The sequence below is a fragment of the Alligator mississippiensis genome, chromosome 3, assembly GCF_030867095.1.
Source record: "Alligator mississippiensis isolate rAllMis1 chromosome 3, rAllMis1, whole genome shotgun sequence".
NCBI lineage: Eukaryota > Metazoa > Chordata > Crocodylia > Alligatoridae > Alligator > Alligator mississippiensis.
The window spans coordinates 255,839,187-255,857,902 of record NC_081826.1 but is presented as its reverse complement, the minus strand read 5'-3'; the positions used below and the strand labels follow the sequence as shown (position 1 = coordinate 255,857,902).

General features: G+C 43.8%; 1 protein-coding gene across 5 annotated transcripts in view; it reads right to left on the bottom strand.

The window, feature by feature from the left end:
- Positions 1-18,716, bottom strand: part of PDE8B (phosphodiesterase 8B) — a 202,001-nt gene that overhangs the window by 73,936 nt on the left and 109,349 nt on the right. For 4 of the 5 annotated variants that reach the window (XM_019482249.2, XM_019482242.2, XM_059725101.1 and 1 more), the window contains one exon: positions 14,017-14,076. In XM_019482249.2, the coding sequence (XP_019337794.1) occupies positions 14,017-14,043 (27 nt within the window). In that variant the 5' untranslated portion in view covers positions 14,044-14,076. The remainder of the gene's footprint in view (positions 1-14,016; positions 14,077-18,716) is intronic. The other variant, XM_059725102.1, reaches the window with a different exon arrangement.

The following is an 18,716-nucleotide window of genomic DNA, read 5'->3' as shown; positions in this document are numbered from 1 at the left end:
TGAACTGCATTCTGTTGTTTTCTGCCCACTTGTCCAACCTGTCCAGATCTGCTTGCAGCTGTTCCCTGCCCTCCGGCGTGTCCACATCTCCCCATAGCTTTGTGTCATCTGCAAACTTGGACAGAGTACATTTCACTCCCTCGTCCAAGTCACTGATGAAGACATTAAAGAGTATCGGTCCAAGGACCGAACCCTGTGGGACCCCACTGCCCACACCCTTCCAGGTCGAAACCGACCCATCCACCATGACTCTCTGGGTGCGAGCCTCCAGCCAATTCGCCACCCACCGGACTGTGTAGCCATCCAAGTCACAGCCTCTTAACTTGTTCACCAGTATGGATACCGTATCGAAGGCCTTCCTGAAGTCTAAGTATACGACATCCACCCCTCCTCCTGTGTCCAGGCGTTTCGTAACCTGGTCATAAAAAGAAACTAGATTGGTCGGGCACGATCTGCCTGCCACGAACCCGTGCTGATTTCCCCTCAGCATAATTTGTCCTGCCGGGCTCTCACAAATGTGAGCCTTGATAATTTTTTCAAAGACTTTGCCAAGGATTGGGGTTAGACTGACTGGCCTATAGTTGCCTGGGTCCTCCTTCCTCCCCTTTTTGAAAATGGGGACCACGTTGGCCCTTTTCCAGTCCTCTGGGACTTGGCCCGTGCGCCACGAGCTTTCAAATATTCCCACCAGTGGCTCTGCAATGATGTCGGCCAGTGCCTTCAGCACCCTCGGATGGAGCTCATCCGGGCCTGCCGACTTAAAGGCATCCAGTTCTTCCAAATGACTCTGCACCATTACTCTTTTCCTTCCTCCTTGTAAACGCAGAATAAGGGAACAGTAAAAGCAGAATTACCACAAGTCTTCAGAGTGTATATATCAAATAATGCATTAACCCAGTAGATATTCTTACCTGTTAAATGGCAATGTCAGCAAAAAAGCCTTATCTAAAAACGTTAGCTCTCTTTTTAAAATATTTTTTAAGATTATGCCACATACACACAAGACAAATTCACTTTTACCCCTCAATCAACTCCCTGGATTTCAGTACAATGTCTATTCTTATCAAATCCTCTGACAGTATGACACAGGATTGTAGGAACAAACTTTACTTTTCTTCTTTAAAAAAAAAAAATCCCCAAATCACAAAAATAGCTACCAGATAACACTGGTTTGTTCACACCTAACTTGGAAGGGTTTTATGTACCATTTCCAGTAATTTTAGATCATCTTCTTTCCATTTTATATATTTTTAATATAAGAAATTGTTTAAGTAGCTGAATAAATTATTAGTACATAGGACAAATGCAGAGAATGCATGGTGTCTTTATCCATTATTTCTCCCTTTATATATAGCAACATGTAGTTTAGGCTTATTCTTTCAAGAACAGAAACAATAAAAGGCAAGGAGATAAAAGTCAGAGAACAGCAGAAAAATAGGTTCCACACTATAATTCTTATTTATGTGAACCATGCTTCATCACCATCCAAGGAAATCTGCCACCGTCAGCAGGATCAGTTGTGTGTTTATGGACTGCTCAAATGAAAAAGATGGTAGATTTGGACTCTTTGCTGGTGGTAATATAAAAGCTGAATGGATGTCATATGAAATGTATCTTAGGAAAAGTTAGAGTCAACTTCAGTTCCACAACAACTACTTCTTGTGTAAAATTAATTCCTTTATAGATGTCAGAGTTCATAGGAAATATTTTTTAGAATTGCCTTGCTATACTATACTTATCATCAGTTTAAAAATTATACAGTCAGTAACATAGGTCTTCTATAGCCTCTCTTCTGCTATTTGAACATATTTATTATAGTTAATCACTAACTAGGCTATACTTTGCTACAGATGAAAAAGATTACTTAAGGTTAAACACACTATAAAGAGGAAAGGACTCAAGGAATCTTAGACTTACCAAAAATGTTCAAATTGCACAGTAAGAAATTCAGTAGCTTGAAAAATGTCACATAGAGGGCAAAATGCTGTGTGTTGCATACACAGTAAATTAACCCACTGAGTTCACTGGGAAAACCTATCCAAGTAAAGTACACAGGATTTGACCCAAAATATCTATGAGAAAGGTCAACAGATTTGTATCTGTCTTACTCTATGTTACCATGCGAAATTCAACACACTGACTAGAAGCTAGCCAAGGTCACCCTACTTTTGCCTCATGTCAAACTGTCTAGATTGTTGCATTCCAAACAATAAGTGATTAATGTTATTGTAGCAGCAATGTAATTCAATATTTTATTAACTTGGCAAGACAGGTATATGTTAGTACATCTCTATCTTAATATACCTAGAAATGACCATTTACCATAGCATTCAGTAAACAAAACCAGCTGGATTTGAATTAGTGTGCTTTTCACACAAGGAATTGGACAAATTCTTGTGTAGCCCAGGTAACTCAGGTATATACTCCCCTTTTCCAATTAAAGGGAATTGTTAGCTGGCAGGTGTGCTGTGGGGGAACTGCAGACCGCTCAGTTTCCGTCTGTCCCTATAGAACCAGGCCAGGACAGTCAGGGGACTTAACTATATACAAATCTATTTACATTAACTTATCACAAGGAAAAGAAACATGAATATAAACATAGGTACTATATTTATTTATTTATAGGATAATCTAAACAAATAACATAAACAATATCCTCTGGGTAAACGCTACAAAACCTTACACCAGTGCTCCAGATACTGGTAAGTATCTGATCTGAAACTGATAAATCCCAAAATAAACATAGATAGCCAACAGATAAACTATAGATAAGTATGGGTGAACAATAAATAAGCCACAAATAAATACAAATAAATAACAGGTGAAATAATAGCAACAGGGGGTCCCAGCAGAGCCCTAGGACTCTACTCATCTACTAATTTACAAACATGAGAGTTCACAAAATATAAGGCATGCCATCATACAACTTATGGCGCAAGAACACCAAAGAAAAACTTAATCCCAAGGGGAAACCCCAACGCCCTTGGGCTTTTCCCACACCCTACAAGGAAGCTGGTAACTTCAGGGGGGCCATCCCAGTGGGACCTCCACTTTCAGGAGCCTTTAACTAATCGGGGGGACTCCCCGCTTCCCCTGTGGGAATCCATTTTTCCCTGCAACTCATGGCTCCCAGGCCTGGAAAGTGGCCCTTGTCCTCTGCGCCAGGCTGCTCTCTCGCCTGCAGTGGGCTTTGGGGTGGGGGTGGTTGCTGTCACGTGGAACAGGGCTTCTCTATGCAGGGCTCCTGGGGTCTCTGGCTCAGCCCTGTCTGTTGGCTCAGTAGCCTGAGCACCGTCTGGCTCCCTGGACTCAACCTTTTGCTATGGGTTGGAGGCCTGGGCTGCCTCATGCAGCACCAGGCTCGGTCTGTTCCCGGACCCTCTGTGCAGTGAGCTCCCAGCCTTGTTATGGGGGTTGAGGACCTGAGCCGCCCAAGCGCTCCAAAGGTCCTACTCTGTGCACTGACCTGTGCACGTGTCTCTGACCACACACCAGAGGTTGCAGACCCAAGACGCCTCATGCAGCTCCCAGGGTCTGGACGCTGTGCTGTACACCGAGAGCCTAGCTGCTGGAGCCGTCTGCCATTCCCTGCTGATGGAAGTCTTTAGGGGTGCTTCTGGGCTACTGCTTCACCCCGCTGACCAGCTCTCCTCAGCTCTTCTAAGCCCCGCTCTTCTCTCTTCTCTTCTTTCCAGATGTGTTCCCCTCCTGCTGGGCATGCAGATCCTTTTATATTCTCCAGGGTTCTGCCCCTGAAGTCTTCCAGACCTGAGTGGTGCAGTCTTCAATCAGGTCCGGGGGAGTGGGGGAGAGCTCCTCTTCCCCTTGCATCAGGAAAGGGGCATGACTTAACAACTTTTGCTGTCTCCTGATTGGTGGATGGGCTCCACCAATCAAAACAGCAAGATTTCAAGCCTGGGATTCAACCCAAGCTAGGAAAGGCAAGCCTGCTCCACTTGGAAGAAAGGTGCATCAGCAGCTATTGAACATGGAAGTTGGGGGTACAGCCTCTGAATCAGAATTTCCTGGACTTAAAATGCTGGACGCTGCAAGTGAGAAAGAAACAGGGGAAGAAACCATGGTCATACCCTGTTCACTCTCCCTTTCAACATCCACTCTGGATGTTGGATTTATGGCCTAACCCAGTAAATGGCAGTTCTTATATTCTAACATTACTTACTTGGAACAGAGATGATCTGAAATTGATGGTCTACACAGAGACGCACTCTTGGGGGCTGGCTGCAAACACTATACTTTTGCTTTTATCTAACAACAGTTGTAGCCATTGCGGCAATATGCATGCTTCCTTCTGTCAACCGGACCCAAGCGCAAGTAGCCAGCACCCTTCCCTGTTCCCTACTTTTTCCTAATTACAGGAGTAACTAATGAAACTGCAGTTGACAGGATGCTAACCTGGAGACACAGGACCAAATCAAATTAATTTTTTCTATCATTAGGTTAATCTTGTTCTTGGTTAGCTAAGTGGCATGCAATTAGGACACTTTTACAGTGAGTGCTACATATTCTTGATTTTCCCCCTTTGGAGACGATAAGTTATACAGTTTGGCAAAAGGCAGGGCAATATGACACCTTAGAGACTAACTGGTTCAGACAGGCATATGCCTTTTTCAGTAACAATCTACTAAATCAGATGCTACTTATAATCTCTTGTAGGTGTGGCAAAGTGGGGGTCCCTGACTTGCCACAGGGCTAGTTTCCCCACCTGCCTCTGGGCACATCACCCACCTCTCGCCTGCCATGCCTTGATGGAACATAAATGAGTGTTAATTAGGTGGGAGGCTGCCCATTTTACACCCCAATATTGTGGGGGGGGCTATCCGTAGCTCCATTCCACCTCTACACCACAGTCCAAGCCTCGCAGATGGCATCTCAGGCAACTGGCTCAACCGTCCTCTTTGCCCATTAGCTGTGACCCCAATCATGGGACCTTTGGCTTTCATATAAGCTCTGGCCCTGTCTCAGGCCAGTCAGGACCCTGAGCTTCTTTGCTCATCATTGGCGTCCCTCGCAGTGGGCCCCTGGCACTTTTGATCCTTCCAGTCCTGGCCCCAGCATTGACCAGTCAAGTCCCTCGGTTGGGTTTACGCCTCCTGTCTGCACTTAGGGATCAAGGTCCCCCATCTTTGAACATGCATCTCCTCAGGTGCCAGAAGGATGAACTTGAACATTTGAGGCAATGTTGGATTTCTTCATCAATTTCAGCCTTCTGTGAGAGATGGCTTCTGAGGCACAGGAAATACTCAGAGTCTCACCATAAATCTGAATTACCAGAGCGGAGAACTGCCAATTAAGAGCTTGTGGATGGGGGACCTTAGTTTGCTGAACATTAAGCGACAGTCCCATTTTTTTGGAAGTTCTGGTAAAGATGTCAACAATTGCCTGAAGATCTGGTTCTGAGCGAGCATACATTACAGCATCATCAACGTACTGAAGCTCGATGATTGTGGTCAGGGTGGCCTTGGTTTTGATTCAGAGTCAACTGGCATTAAACAGTTTACCATACATTCAATAGTGTAGTTCCGCTTCAACTGGAAGCTTGTTGGTGGTTAGATGTGGTAAGGAACATCGAGAAGAGTGTTAGAGCAATGACACAGCCTTGCTTAACTCCCATCTTAACCTCAAAGGGATCTGTGATAGATCCATTACTGAGAACCATTGCTCGCATACCATCATGAAACAGACAAAGAATGGCGATGAATCTTAGTGGGCATCTGTACCTCAGAAGGATCCTCCACAGCACTTCTCAACTGACAGTCAAAGGCTTTCATGAGGTCAAAGAAGGCCAAGTGGAGAGGTTTTTTGTTGTTCCTGCAATTTGTCCTGAAGTTGGTGAGCAGTGACAATCATGTCAGTTGTCCCTCTTGATGTCCTAAACCCACCTTGAGATTCCAGGAGGAGCTCTTCAGCAAGTGGAAGAAGACAGTTCAGGAGGGTTCTCACAATCATCTTTCCTGTTGTGGACACCAAGGAGATCCCTCTGTAATTTCCACAGTCATATCTGTCTCTTTTCTTGAAGATTGTCATGATCATGGTGTCTGAGGTCATCTGGGATTTCCTCATCATTCCAGATCCTTAAGATGAGGACTTGGAGCTGTGATGTGAGTTCCTCTCCTCCCTGCTTGAAGATTTCAGCAGGGATTCTATACACTCCAGATGACTTGTCATTCGTCATCTGCTTGATGGCTTTCCTCACCTCGTCAAGCCTTGGAGGGATTCCAAGATAGTCTCTGACTGGGTGTTGCAGGATGGAGTTGAGAACAGTCTCAACTGAGAAGGTCTTCAAAATGCTCCTTCCAGTGGGCTTAATGGCTCTCCTTTCCTTGATCAGGTCTCTTCCATCCTTAGGTCTCAAGGAGGTTGGACCCTGAGTGCTTGGACCATAGATGGCTTCAGTGTCACCAAAGAAGCCACATATATCATGGATGTCAGCAAGATATCAAATTTCCTTCACTCTGTCTTTCCACCATCTGTTCATGTTAGGGGTCCTCCCTTGGACCTCTGCCTTGGCTTGTTGGTGATTCAATTTCTTTAGTGTCCTGGGAGAGAATGGGGGGAAGGACCCCGAACTAAAAGGGAAAGTCACTGGGAACAGAATAAACAGGAAGGAGAGGAAACAAACATAAAAGTTAAAGCAAGAAAAAACCACTTACCCACAGCAGGAGCCGTGGCGCAGCTGGAATGGGGAGAGAAGCCCATGCGGCTCGTTAGTCGCGTCTTTATCCAGCTGAGGCCGGCCGATGATGTCACCAGCAATCACTGGCCAGTGAGAATAAAAATGGCTGCTGGTGGAGAAAACAGGGAGGGGAGAGCGGACCCGAGGAGGGCACAGCTACAGGGCACCTCCCGGGAGTCCCTCAGGGAGGAAGGAGCAAGACAAGGACAAGGAGCCAGAGGAGACACCAGATGCTGACCCTGGCAGTGGCGGCAGGGAACGGCTCAACAGTGCGAGAAACGAGCCAGAAGCAACCTCTGCAGTCAGCAAAGACAGCAACCACAGAGGAAACAGAGAGAGAGACATGAAGACCCACTCCATAACAGGTGGGAGCATCGGGGCCAGTTGGGAGAAGGAGTAATCTTTCCCCTTGGGAGAGTCTCGGCAGGAGCAGCGGGAAGGGCTGCGAAGAAACAGAGAACCTGCCCTGATTATAGAGAATAACCAGGCAAACATGGAGGGGCTACGAAGCACCTAGATCGGGACACCCCAGAAGAAAGAAAAGTGGGGCAGCACAGGGCCCCGGGAAGAATTGGAAAGAGGGGTAAAGGCAACCCAAGCAGGAGGCCACGGGTACACGGTCCTGGGTAGAGGTCATCCCCTAGACAGGTCTTAGGGAACAAGGCACCCGGTACCCTGAGGTAAGGGACCAGATAAAGGGGCTACCCAGATTCCCTGCGATACCGTAAAGTGTTATTTTGTGTTTTCCTTTTTGTATTTCCCCGTGTGAAGGGGTTGAGGGACAGGAATGGCTGATACGGATAAGGTAATCAATACAAGGCCTGTAGGGGCATCACAGTTGGGTTCAGATCATAGTGAGATAGTTCACTCCAGAGAGAGAGAGCAGGCTTCACAACCAGGATCTCCAAACGCAGACAACCCGGAGCGGAGTAAGTGAACCGACCTCAAGGGCCAGTACCCAGGATGGGAAGGGACTCGAAAGGCCCCACAACAGTACAAGATTGGGAATGTGGCCAGGAAGACCAGGTGATCCATCAAGGTGGTGTAAGGTCAGGGTGTAGGGGTGGTGGAGCCCCGTAAGTGACTGTTGGGCAGACCTCGTGCCGCAGGGGGGCCCCGGGTAGTCACCCCACCACTGTGAAACATTCAAAGTTGTGGCAGGCGAGATTGGGGAGGACTACTCGAGGAGTAAACATCTACTCGGCAATGTACGGAAGTCTGTAAGGCGTACAGCACCAATCACTCGAACGAAAGCTGCGCGGGATTGGGTGTTCGAGGCCCAGCGGTCACATTTTGCTTGGAGTTGTTGCTAAGCACAAAAGGCCTTGTGCTTGTGGTTGATCAATTCTCGGATCTCCTGGTCATTCTCATCAAACCAGTCTTGGTGTTTCCTAGTGTATTGCCATCTGCTGTCCCCATCATATCCTGATGGTGCTGCTGTTACTTGGTCCATGACTGCTTATTTGTCAGAGTTACCCCTGCTTATTTCACAGCTAACCTTCCGTGAAGGTCATTCTACTATCTGCCACCTGTGGATGCACTGGGTAACAGCACAACTCTGCCAGCAGGTTTGACATTGTACATACATAATAGATTATAGACTTTTTAAAGCAGGGACTAAGGTGTAAAACTAGGGACCATAGGTGGGTACAAACATGGAATCCTATAAGGAAATAATGAGAAAATAATGATAATCAGCAGTCACAATATATCCATTGCTTAACCATTGCTATGTCCCTGTAAGCCTCACAGAAAGAAGAGTTTTATAAAGAAAAACCAAGTAGCTTTGAGGAGGGGGCTTCTTTCATACACAAGAGTTGGCATGGGAGAAAGAACAGACACTCATGAGAAAATTTCAGAAATGGGCAAATTAAAGCTGGTGCAGTAGAAGTGGGAACACGCATCTCACCAGTCTGCAAGAGATGATAGACCATGAAGACTGTACAAGTGGGATGAATAGGTTTGTGGGACTACAACGGCAAAAAGGGAGTGAATCGGTGAAGTGATAAGTAACTTCTTTTTTTCCTAACTCACCAGTGATTGGAGTTCAAGATGTGCTGTCCATATGCACATTCTTGTGGACATAAATGTGACACAATTGCTCAAGCTTGGAGAATTTGTTGCTTTAGCAATAGTAATTTGTACATCTGTCCTGTCTATCCTCATATGTCAAAGCTGAGGACAAAGGATATTTCATGCTTCACATGCATAATTTTCTTCTCACCACAGAGCCCTAAGTGCCAGGGACTGAGGAAAAAGAAATAAAGGGTAAGACTTTGAATGTGCATGTTGATAACACATCTCACAGAATTCCTGTTATTGTCCATATTGCTCATTCCATTGTGGGTAACTTCAAACAAGTACCCATATTGCCTGGGGGAGTGTTCCCAAGTTGTACACAAATGAATGAAGGATAACTTTAGCAAAACACATTATCTTTTTGGAAGGCCTTGACAACAGCATAGTGCTTGATGAAGGTATGTTTGGAGCACCTAGTAGCTGCCCTGTATACATCTGGAGTGGAGACAATCTGAAGGGATTCCTCCAAGTTGCCTGGGCTCTGGTGGAGTGGGCCCTGATCAGCGTTGGTAGAGCCACTGTAGGAATTCTGCATCAATTTGTGACATGAAAGGTCTAATTAGATACTTTGGAGGCAAAAATCACTGTGCCTTTTGATCTTCCAGTAATAAAAAGGAATAGTTGAAGAGATTTCTGGAAAAGTTTAGTTCTGTGTACATAAAAAGAACAAGACTCTCCTCATGTCAAGCATAGGCAGAAATGCCTCTGTTTCTGAGACTTGGGGAAAAAAGGTTTGAAAGGTGATGGTGATATTCTGACTAAGATGAAATTCTGAGGCAACTTTGGATAAGAAACATGAAGTGAATTCGGAGAAAGACCTCTTCCAGGAAATTTCAGTACAACAAAATCCTCCATCAATGCTGGGATCTCACCCTCACTTTTTGTGAAAGCACAGACACTTGAAAGGCCACCTTTACAGATAAGCCTTCATAGACAGTAATAAATAGGTGGTCATTGACTCAAGAAGGCAGTGAGAATTAATTTTGGTTCAGGAGGAACCAGGGCCTGCGCTGGAGAGAAAATCTTAGTCAAGCTCTTTGGGAACTTCAGCACTGTGAGGTGGAAGAAGACTGACTGACCCTCCATGAGTGGGTGGGAAGCTGATATAGCAATGAGATGCACTTTGACAGTGCTGAGGGACAGGCAACCACATTTCAGGTATTTAAGATGGCTGGTCTGGAGACATTGTGGGGAAAAAGTATTTTTCATGGCAGGCCAAAAACCTAGTTCATTTATCCAGGTAAGCCTGGTGGATTTTCCCTCTAGTCCAGGAACACTGGAAATCTTGGGGCTCCTCAATGATTTACAAAGAAAGGAATAGGTGCATAATCCCTTAAAGCAGGAGTGTCAAAGATCCAGATTGTGTTGTCTAGCCAGTGGTGTTCCTGGAGGGACAGGGAATTTGGAAGCAGAATGAGCTGGGGCAGGGCCCAACACTGAAATCCTGAGTAAGAAGCCCTGTTGGAGGACCTGTTTCAGTGTCAGTGAGGGAGGACAGCTGCATTAACCCTGGCATTAGATGTGAGTGAACTGGCCAGGGAGAGGTTTAATTCCCTCGCCCCTTGTCCCACTGGCATGGACCTGGGCTGAGGTCTGCCTGGCGCTCCCCCCTAGCAGCTGCTTGAACAGTATAAAGGAATATGTAATATGCATTGTCCACAAGAAACACTGGAGTATAGTAAAGCACTGGAACAGGCTACCCAGAGGGGTTGTGGCATCTCCATCTTTAGAAGTCTTTAAGACCCAAGTAGACGAAACCTTGGCTAGGATGATCTAGTTCGGGTTTGGATTAGATGACCTCCTGAGGTCCCTTCCAACCCTAATTTTCTATAATTCTATTAAACAAAAGATTAATGCAAATATGGTCTAAACTATAGAGGGACTGGCTCATTGTGCAATGTTGCTAGATTAACAGAGCATAAAATAAAACAACACAATTTGTTCCACTACTGATATCAAGTACAATATTCCACCCCTCCCCCCATCCCACCACTGTAAAGGTGTTAATGTACAGATATGGCTATCTCATTATATCATGGTTTTACTTTCTTTTGTTTGTGTGTAGAGCTGTAGATTTTTATTTCTTTTTTAAACTAAGGGCAAAATACCATCCAGAGCTGAACAGTAACAAGAAAAGTCTAAAAGGGTTTGTGGATTGACATTTTTTACCTCTCCTTTTTTACATGCTGAATGCTAATTTAAAATAGATTATAACAATTACCACTGTAAATCTTTCTACAGTATTTAGAAAGACCTGATTTCTAAGGGCGCCAGAGAAACAACTTTCACATAAATATAGAAAATATGCTTTAACTTGTTAATATTTTCTTGCTCTTCTTAATGTAAACTATCAAAGTCTGAAGAACATTTTTTCCTGAAGGGTTCCACATATTTATATTAAAATTCCTCACAAAAACAAAGACACTGTTCTACTACCACAGCTAGCTAGTTCCATGGGCCTAATAAAAACATGAAGGAACTATTTAATTAGGCCAAAGAATTATTTAAATTATTAAATTAGATCTTGAATACAATAATCTAAAGTTTCAGGGTTTTATAGTAAATAAAAATTCAAATCTGCACAGCATATAGAAATTCTTCCATAAGTCCTTCATTTTCTTGTATGAACTCTTATGCTTTCCTTCTTGCTGCACGTTAAAATACTGACCCCACAATTCTGTATGTCAAATGCTGAAAGAAAAAACAAATTATCCTTGTATTTTTTTAGAGCAGTATTTCAGAGCAAGATAAAACCAATGTTACAGTATTTCAATGGACAGTATATATTTTTATAAACTTTTAAAAGTTACATTCTCTATAACTGGATCCTCTAAGAACATATTTACAAGCCAGAACTTAATTTTTGGCATCTACTAGGGGTGTGCAAATCAGGCTATGTTCGATTTGGATTCAACTGGAATTGGGGACTGTGATTTGATTCATTGATTTGGATCACTGTCCCAATTCGATTCGGCCAAATCTGAATCTGAAGATTTGATGCTGATTCGGAGAATCAGCAATTCGGCCATAGACACAGCTTTAAATGTTTTTTCTACATACCTTGAGGTACCAGGTGTGGCTTGTGAATGCTGCGATGGTGGGCTGTGATGGTGAGGTGGATGAAGCATCCACAGGAGCATGGGGGGGCCCCACCGTGGGCTTGGTGGCAAACCTGGAAGTGGACCAAAAGTACTTCCGGTCCACTTTTGGGTCTGCTGCTGAGCACACAGGCCCCCTCCCTCTCGTGCTCTCCCGGCTCAGCGATCAGCCATGAGGGGACCCCGGGTGCCCCCCCAGACCCAGGAGGCACCAGTCTCCAAGCTGGGGGGTTGAGGGGGGGGTCCCCCAGTTCTAGTGCACTGCTGGATCTGCTGCCAAGCATCCTGGGGATCCCCCTCCACTCCCGTGTGATGCTCCATCCGCCCCAGCGTCTCAGCATTCACGAACCATCTGTTACCCTGAGGTATATAGAAAACACATTTAAAATTGTGTCTGTCCGAATCATCGAATCTTTCCGAACCTCTCCAAATCAATTCGGAGGGTTCCGATTCGATTCAGAGAGATTAAAAGGTTTCCTGATTTGATTTGGATTCAGAGATTCGGCTGCTGAATTGGGCTGAATCTCTGTCAAATCAAAACAGCAATTGAAGCTTCACACAGCCCTAGCATCTACCCTATTTATTAGTACAGAAACAAATAAACACAAAATAGTAGCAAGTATGCTTAGGAGCTGTTGTATTATCAAACCAAAGTTCAGTCACTATCACTAAAGCTCAGCTGATTTCTTGCACTTGTGACCTGTCAGAGCACAATTTGTTTGGCACTGTGGTGCGGGTTTCCAGCAACAGGACCAAATCAATGCGACCTTAATTCAATAATGGAGTCTTTGTAGTACTGTACCAGCACTATTTAGAAAAAGCAATTGTTGGTTGGTAAAAACCAATCCAGGAACTTGTAAATGGAATTTACGTTTCGTATATCATTACACATTCATATCTTGTGCATTTTATAGCACGTGGACATTCAAAATGATCAAAAGACTCTTTACCTTAAATGAGGATTCATGCTGGTATTGTAGTTCAATCCTGAGCACATGACAATCACAATGTCTAATCATCATTTCAGTTAAATCTGCTGGCACCTGAGCAAGTTTGACTACTGAAGAACTTTCTATAGTTTTGAAGCCAAGTATTCTGAAATATTGCAGCATTAATCCCACTGTTGTAGTGGGTAATTGATACAAAGAATGTCTGTAAAAGTTATGTATAACGCCTTTTCTGGCTGAATAAACTGTAAAAGAATGATTGTATACATGATATGAGATAATTTATGAAAGGAACATCATTAGTGATAGATGCCATACAAACAAAAGGTTTTCACATCTCTTTACATGATGTAGATGGCCACCTTGCCACTAGCTTTAACTGTTTTCTTACTAGGTATGGTCCAAAATTTACAGTCAGCACTTTCCAAATATTGTGAGTAGCAGTTTCAAATCTTATGATCGAAACTGGCTTCCATCAGTTAGATCTAAAATTAGAAGGAGCTGCCTTGCCAGTTTGTGGAAGGTTTGATTTACAACAGAACTTACTGTTTGTTGCTTTTCATCCATTCCCTCCAACATCTTAAATTTTCTGGTATGAATTTAGCTTTTTCACTTTCTCATATAATTAGCTGAGAAGATTCTCCATCCTCTCCCACTGCCTGCTCTCCCTATCTCCCCTGCCACTGGAAGGAAGAATTTTTTGCACAGTCAATAGCTGAATGGTGAATCAAGGAAAGCAAGATGAGTACTCAGCCCTGAAACAATCCTGTCACATACTGCTTACACCATCCTATTGTACACAATGCCTCTGTCTTGGTCTGTAACATAACTTAGAATATATAAGGATTATCATAGCACTACTGATGTGCATTCTAATGCCACTGGTTTGTCAGGCAACAACTTTTTAATAGTTATCCATGTGTTCAGAGTTTTTCCACAGACAAGGTTTAAAATACATCCAAAATTGAAGCTTTGTGACTTCTATGGTTTCTAATATTTATGCTAAAAATACTTAATCTCAACTATTACTAGTCCACTAAATATCTTTATTAATACAGTTAATTATGCACAGTACAGAAGCATCCTACAGTCCTTACACAGGTAAAACAAAGATTTTGCGTGACTATAAGGATTGGACAGTATTCTTCACACATTAACATTGAATTTATTGCATCATCAGATTAAAACAAAGTCCTACCTGAATAGGATCTTGTGTCAGTCTCATGGGCCCAATCTGGATCTCTGTAGTTGAAACCTGCTAATAAGAACAATGAGTAAGTGAGTTTTTTCAGAGTATTAAAACACAGATTTTTGCAAGACACAAAGAGATCAAACAGAAAAATAAAAATGTGACTATGTAAGTACTACTGTAATGCCCTGCGGCCTGGTTATGCTGAAGTACATCTTTGATTACAGTTTTTTAGGCCCCTGACACTTAAGATGCGATTAACTGGCTAATCACATCTCAAGTAATGACCTGGTTACATGTTCATTAAATAAATGGCATGATAAAACCAGGAATAAGTGACAAAGTTATTATACAATATGTGTGTAATAACTGTCGCCAGTTCCTATCACGCCTTTAATTGAACATGTGGCCAGTACTGCCAGCTAGGGGTGTGCAAAGCGAGCCCTATTTGATTCGGATTTGGCTCAAATCGGGGACAGCAATTCAATTGGTTGATTTGCGTGCTCTCTGGTGGACCTGGAAGCGGACCAGAAATGCTTCTGGTCTACTTCCGGGTCTGCTGCCAAGCGCGCTGGGGGGACCCTCAGGCTTCTGTGGGACGCTCTATCTGCCCCAGCATCATAGCATTCACGAGCCACCTGGTACCTAGAGGTATGTAGAAAAAACATTTAAAGCTGTGTCTATGTCCGAATCTCTCCGAATCAATTTGGAGGGTTCTGATTCGATTTGCAGAGATGAAAGGGTCCTCTGATTCAATTCGGATTTGGAGATTCACGATGCATGGGTCCTTACATAGCAGTATGTAAGTACGCTGGGTGTCTTTACACATGGCTCCTGGGGTAGGGGTGGGGAGCTTTAATTAGAGCAGCTCCAAGAGCTGCTTTAATTAAAGCGCCTGCAGCGTTTTGTGTATTTAGCATCCCCCTGCCCCTTTATACAGCCTATTCGATGAGCTTTAGTTAAAGTGCCCCCACCACCATTTTGAAACATGGGGATGCTGAAAAAATGAGAAGTGGAGGCTGCTGAAGCATGCTAATCAGTACTCTCCAACAGACTCAATTAATCGAGGCTGCTCTGACACTGTAATTACAGTGTCCCCACACATGTACAGGCACCCAGTACTCTAATCAACAGATACGTTGCTTAAAATGAACCCATCACTCTTCTAAGGACATGGACAGATTTAATATTTGTAGAGTTTCAAGTGCCTTAAAAGCACCATAAAAAGTGAAGGGATAGATGACACAGTGCTATAGCACTACAATTTGTCCCAATTTATGTTTTTCAAAAAAGACTGTTTCACGCAGAGATAACTCTGGAGCACTTCATTGGGAAGTGCTTCAGGTTACATTTGTCCCCCACACCAGAGAATGATAGGGAGCCAATCATCCCCACAGCGCTTTGCTTCCCCCGAGCCTTGTTAAAATAACAGATCTGCAACCCATTCCCAGCTCTACCCTCCTGGAGCTACAAGGACCTGCTTTACATGTGACCTCACCTTTTAACACTAGGCATAAAGGCACACTGCAGCCTCCATTTTCACAACTGCCACTTGAAAAATGGTTTCCTGAAAACAGGTCAAACACTCCCGAGCATCCATTCACACACCATGCAAACAACTGGTACTACTTATATTAGCATAGATCTTCTCTCCATCTGGGACAAGGAGAACACTTGGTGGTCTTTCAGGAACAACCCCCCAAAACTAGTCTGTTTACAAACAGACCATGGCAGAGATGGCAGCTCATGAGCACAGCCAGGACTGGCATCAAGGTGAAGGCTCTGAAGTTATGGCTTGTGATACCAACTGGGTTTTTAGTGCCCATTGGGTAACATGCATTTATTATAAGGAACTCTCATGGATATTCATTGGGTATAACTCCAATGAGCTGCACTTCCCTGATCTTTCCAAGGTGGACCAGAGCTACCTAATGGCAGGGATGACAAAGAGAAAGCATTTACAAAAGGTCAGAACTCACTTATGGAAACATTTATACCCTCTCTGGTCCACCACTATCAGTCATCTGTCCCCATGAAAAAAACCTGAGCAGGCTTAACTTTTTTCAGAAATGCAAGCCATAACAAACATAACAAACATCAAATGGTCAGAACTGTACCTACGCTGTGCTACAGGCTTTACCCCACTTTTCCTCCTCAAATTCCCTGATCATTGGAAGCTCATGTAAAAAACAAAGGCCAGGTGGTGGGGGAGGTACTGGTCTGCGATAATTTTTGCACTTCTTAGAGCACACATGACAATTTGCACTTCTTAGAGCACACAGTTAAAACATGAGGTTCATCCAGTCATATCTCCTTTGAAACTAGTTTTAAATAGATCAGGGAAAGTTTGTAGGCTGTGGCTTATGCCTGACAGCATGGGGAGAGGAGGAGGAAGAGAGCTCCTGAAGCTTCACTGACACCAGTATACATGCAGCAGCAAAGTGTCCCAACTTCAACAGGCAGAATTTGCAGAGCACATACATGGGGGTGTTAAAGAACCATGCACCACCCTGGCAATGGCAATAATGAGCTTGTAATTTCTGAAAGGAGTCAATAGAGCACCAGAGCACCATAGGGGATGACTCTCCACTATAAGCTGGAGAACAAAGCCAGTACCTGATAGGGATCTAATATCCATAAGTCTTTGCTATTTCCACTCTGCTGTCCTCGGACCCCTCCAGGGAATCATGGCTGAGTGGGATGATGGGATCCAAATTCCTCAGTCCTTAGCTGTGCTACAGTACAACAGCCTCCAGCTCCAGGACATCCTGAGGTGCTTTAGCTTGGATGGGCTCTAAATTTGTATGATACTGATATGCTCCAAATTAGAAATACTTCACACAAAGGAGGGATTTGAAGCAGGCCACACTGTCATCTGTCCACATGTCAAACAGTATGCATAACCACTTCTCTGTTTAGTGGTCACCTTGATTGCCAGTAAAATATAACCTCAAGAAACTGCTCAATGAGTTGCATGTAAAACTAAATCCCAACTCCAGGCAGTAATTCTGGGCCCCTGATTTGCTGCTTAGGAATTCTATTTCTGCAGCAGGCAGTATTCAGCATTCATTGTTCACTTCAGTCTTCTGTTAGGAAGCTGTCTTGTTTTTCAACCTGATATCTTACAAAAGGCTTGTACACAAACACCTACACTTTAGAGTGCTCTGTTTTCTTCCTTGAATACGATATTATGCTAAATATTAATCTGCACATGAGAGGCAGTATAATTATGTAGTTATGACTGACATGTTATGATTTCATGAGTCACTAAGTCTTGATTCTTCTCAGCCCAACATACGTCAAAGGGTGGTCATAGGCAGCATTCCAAGAGCTTAAACGTCAGTGAAGCTATTGGTGTTTTTTAGAGTAAAAGCTATTTTTCTTTCTACAAAGGTCTGTAGCTAAGAGCTACTTTCCTCACAAAAGTATCAAAAACTGTACCTCCTACTTGAGCTACTCCCATGTGCAAAGAAAACTTAATGAATGAAGTAACATCTGAATGGAAATGAAAATCAATATTGGACACTGTCCATGAAATTATGAGTGCATAATAAGGCTAGTTAAGGGAAGACAGTTTTATGGAAGCAATTGCATTAATAGCTGCCGGGGATGGCAACAAAGAAACAGTTATTTTAAAGGTCTTCTGAGGTTCATTAAAACAACTTTTTAAAGAAATTAAGTTGTGTTTGAAGACTTGTGACACCTGAAGGACACCACAGGCACACTAGGGAGCACACTTGAATTCTGCTTCCAAAGGTTTTGTTAGCAGACACAGACTGCTCCAATGACAGGTTTTAGAGCAATGGTACTCAACCTTCCATTTGAGCGCTGTGGGACCTGTTTTATGGACCAGTTACAAAGGGATCTACAGGGCTACATCATCCAGGCTACAGGGCTCTCCATCTGTCTGGAAATTTGGCAGGAGGGAAGCAGTAATTAATATTGCCACCATTATCCCACCACCAAATTTCCAGACCCACGAGGAGCCCAGCAGACTGGATGACATCTCTCCACAGGCTGGATCTAACCCATGGGCCAGAGATTGAGCACCACAATTGTGTCTTTTCAGGGCCTGGCACACAAGAAGCAGTTGCATTTCACTGCTAAGTGCAATCTAAAAATGGGGGCAGTTCCAGCAGAAGGAGGCTGTAAGGGGAGCTGATCCTCAGGAAGTCAACCCAGGCGCCTCTTAAAATCAAGCCAGTATACTGCAACACTAGAGACAATCGTTAACATAAAATAAAATAGACATAGTTAACATAAAATGGAAACATCAGTTTCGCCCGGTTTCTTTTAGGAAAAAGCTAATAATGTTGGCTACCACTACCATTGTAGGTACTATTGCTCAGATCCACAAGGGCACTTAGATGGTATTTAGATGCTCAAGTACTTGCAAGATGCCCAGCCTCTTCTGCCCAACCTCCTAAACATCCACAATTTACCCAGAAAATATTCCCTGGGTATCTGAAGTTTTGTTAGCACACATACCCAAAGGCATCGCCATTTTGGCAGAGCTGAACTATTCAGCACATTGTGAATAGTTCCGTAGGTGTTCACCTAAGTCAAAGTTCCTTGAGTTGCCCAATCTAGTAGGAATGCTCACAGCATGGCTAACACACAACTGCAGTGAGTGCAGCTGACATTACAGGAGTCACAGTCATCATCATCCAAAAACCAGAGATGGTACTGCACCCTCATTTCGATAGGAG